At 44.3% G+C, this 714-nt stretch overlaps 1 protein-coding gene across 1 annotated transcript; it reads right to left on the bottom strand.

Moving 5' to 3' along the window:
• Positions 1-10: 10 nt before the first annotated feature.
• LOC105461188 (pleckstrin homology domain-containing family G member 5-like) lies at positions 11-648 on the bottom strand (the record flags this gene model as incomplete). Its single annotated transcript, XM_011707669.1, has 2 exons — positions 11-218; positions 499-648. Coding segments are annotated over 2 exons (358 nt in total), but the record flags the coding sequence as incomplete, so codon positions are not given.
• Between the last annotated feature and the right edge of the window lie 66 nt (positions 649-714).

Below are 714 nucleotides of genomic sequence, written 5' to 3'. Positions count from 1 at the left end.
GTCCTCGAACTGTCCTTTGGACAACCGGGCATCGGTACTGTAGTAATATCTAGATGGCTGTACATCCTTATCAGTTTCTCCACTTCCTCGTCGAGCCCTTTGGTATCCACGACGTCGTAGTACTCCAGACGCGAGGCCGCTTGGACCAACTGAGCAGCTTCATCGTTCCTTCTTAGCGCCGCATTCACGGATGCCACGAAATCGTCGACGGACTTGATCTGAGCGCGAAACGAATCTGATAAACTTGCGCTTTACTTATTTTGCGCGTTTTCATTCTCTCTCTCTCTCTCTCTCTCTCTCTCTCTCTCTCTCTCGTAATTTCTATTTACGAAGAATTTTTAGGCAAAAGCCAAAACCAAGTTCATAACTTATATGGAATCTACTTTAGCTTTCATCTACAGGGAAGCTGAGCTCATCATAAACGCACCACCCTTTGCTTCGCACCCCTTCCCGTCATGTGCTAACCCAGAAATTGGAAAAAAGCAAAGTAAACTTTACCATGTGTGTCAATCCCATGCGTTGATCCTCGTTCTCGGTGTTTTTATAGACGGCTTTAAGCAGGAGCGAATATCTGGTAAGCCTCTGCATCGGCATCACCAGTATATCCATAAGTTTCAGTCGATTGCAGTCTTTCTGCGTTTCGCACCACTATAATGAGGATCGAAATATCGCTACTAATTCCTAATACATTTGAAATTTTATCATTTTTCCTAT

This window comes from Wasmannia auropunctata, unplaced genomic scaffold (assembly GCF_000956235.1).
Source record: "Wasmannia auropunctata unplaced genomic scaffold, wasmannia.A_1.0 LD307532.1, whole genome shotgun sequence".
In the NCBI taxonomy this organism is placed as follows: Eukaryota; Metazoa; Arthropoda; class Insecta; order Hymenoptera; family Formicidae; genus Wasmannia; species Wasmannia auropunctata.
Note: the sequence above shows the minus strand (reverse complement) of the source record. Positions and strands in the feature narration are given on the sequence as shown.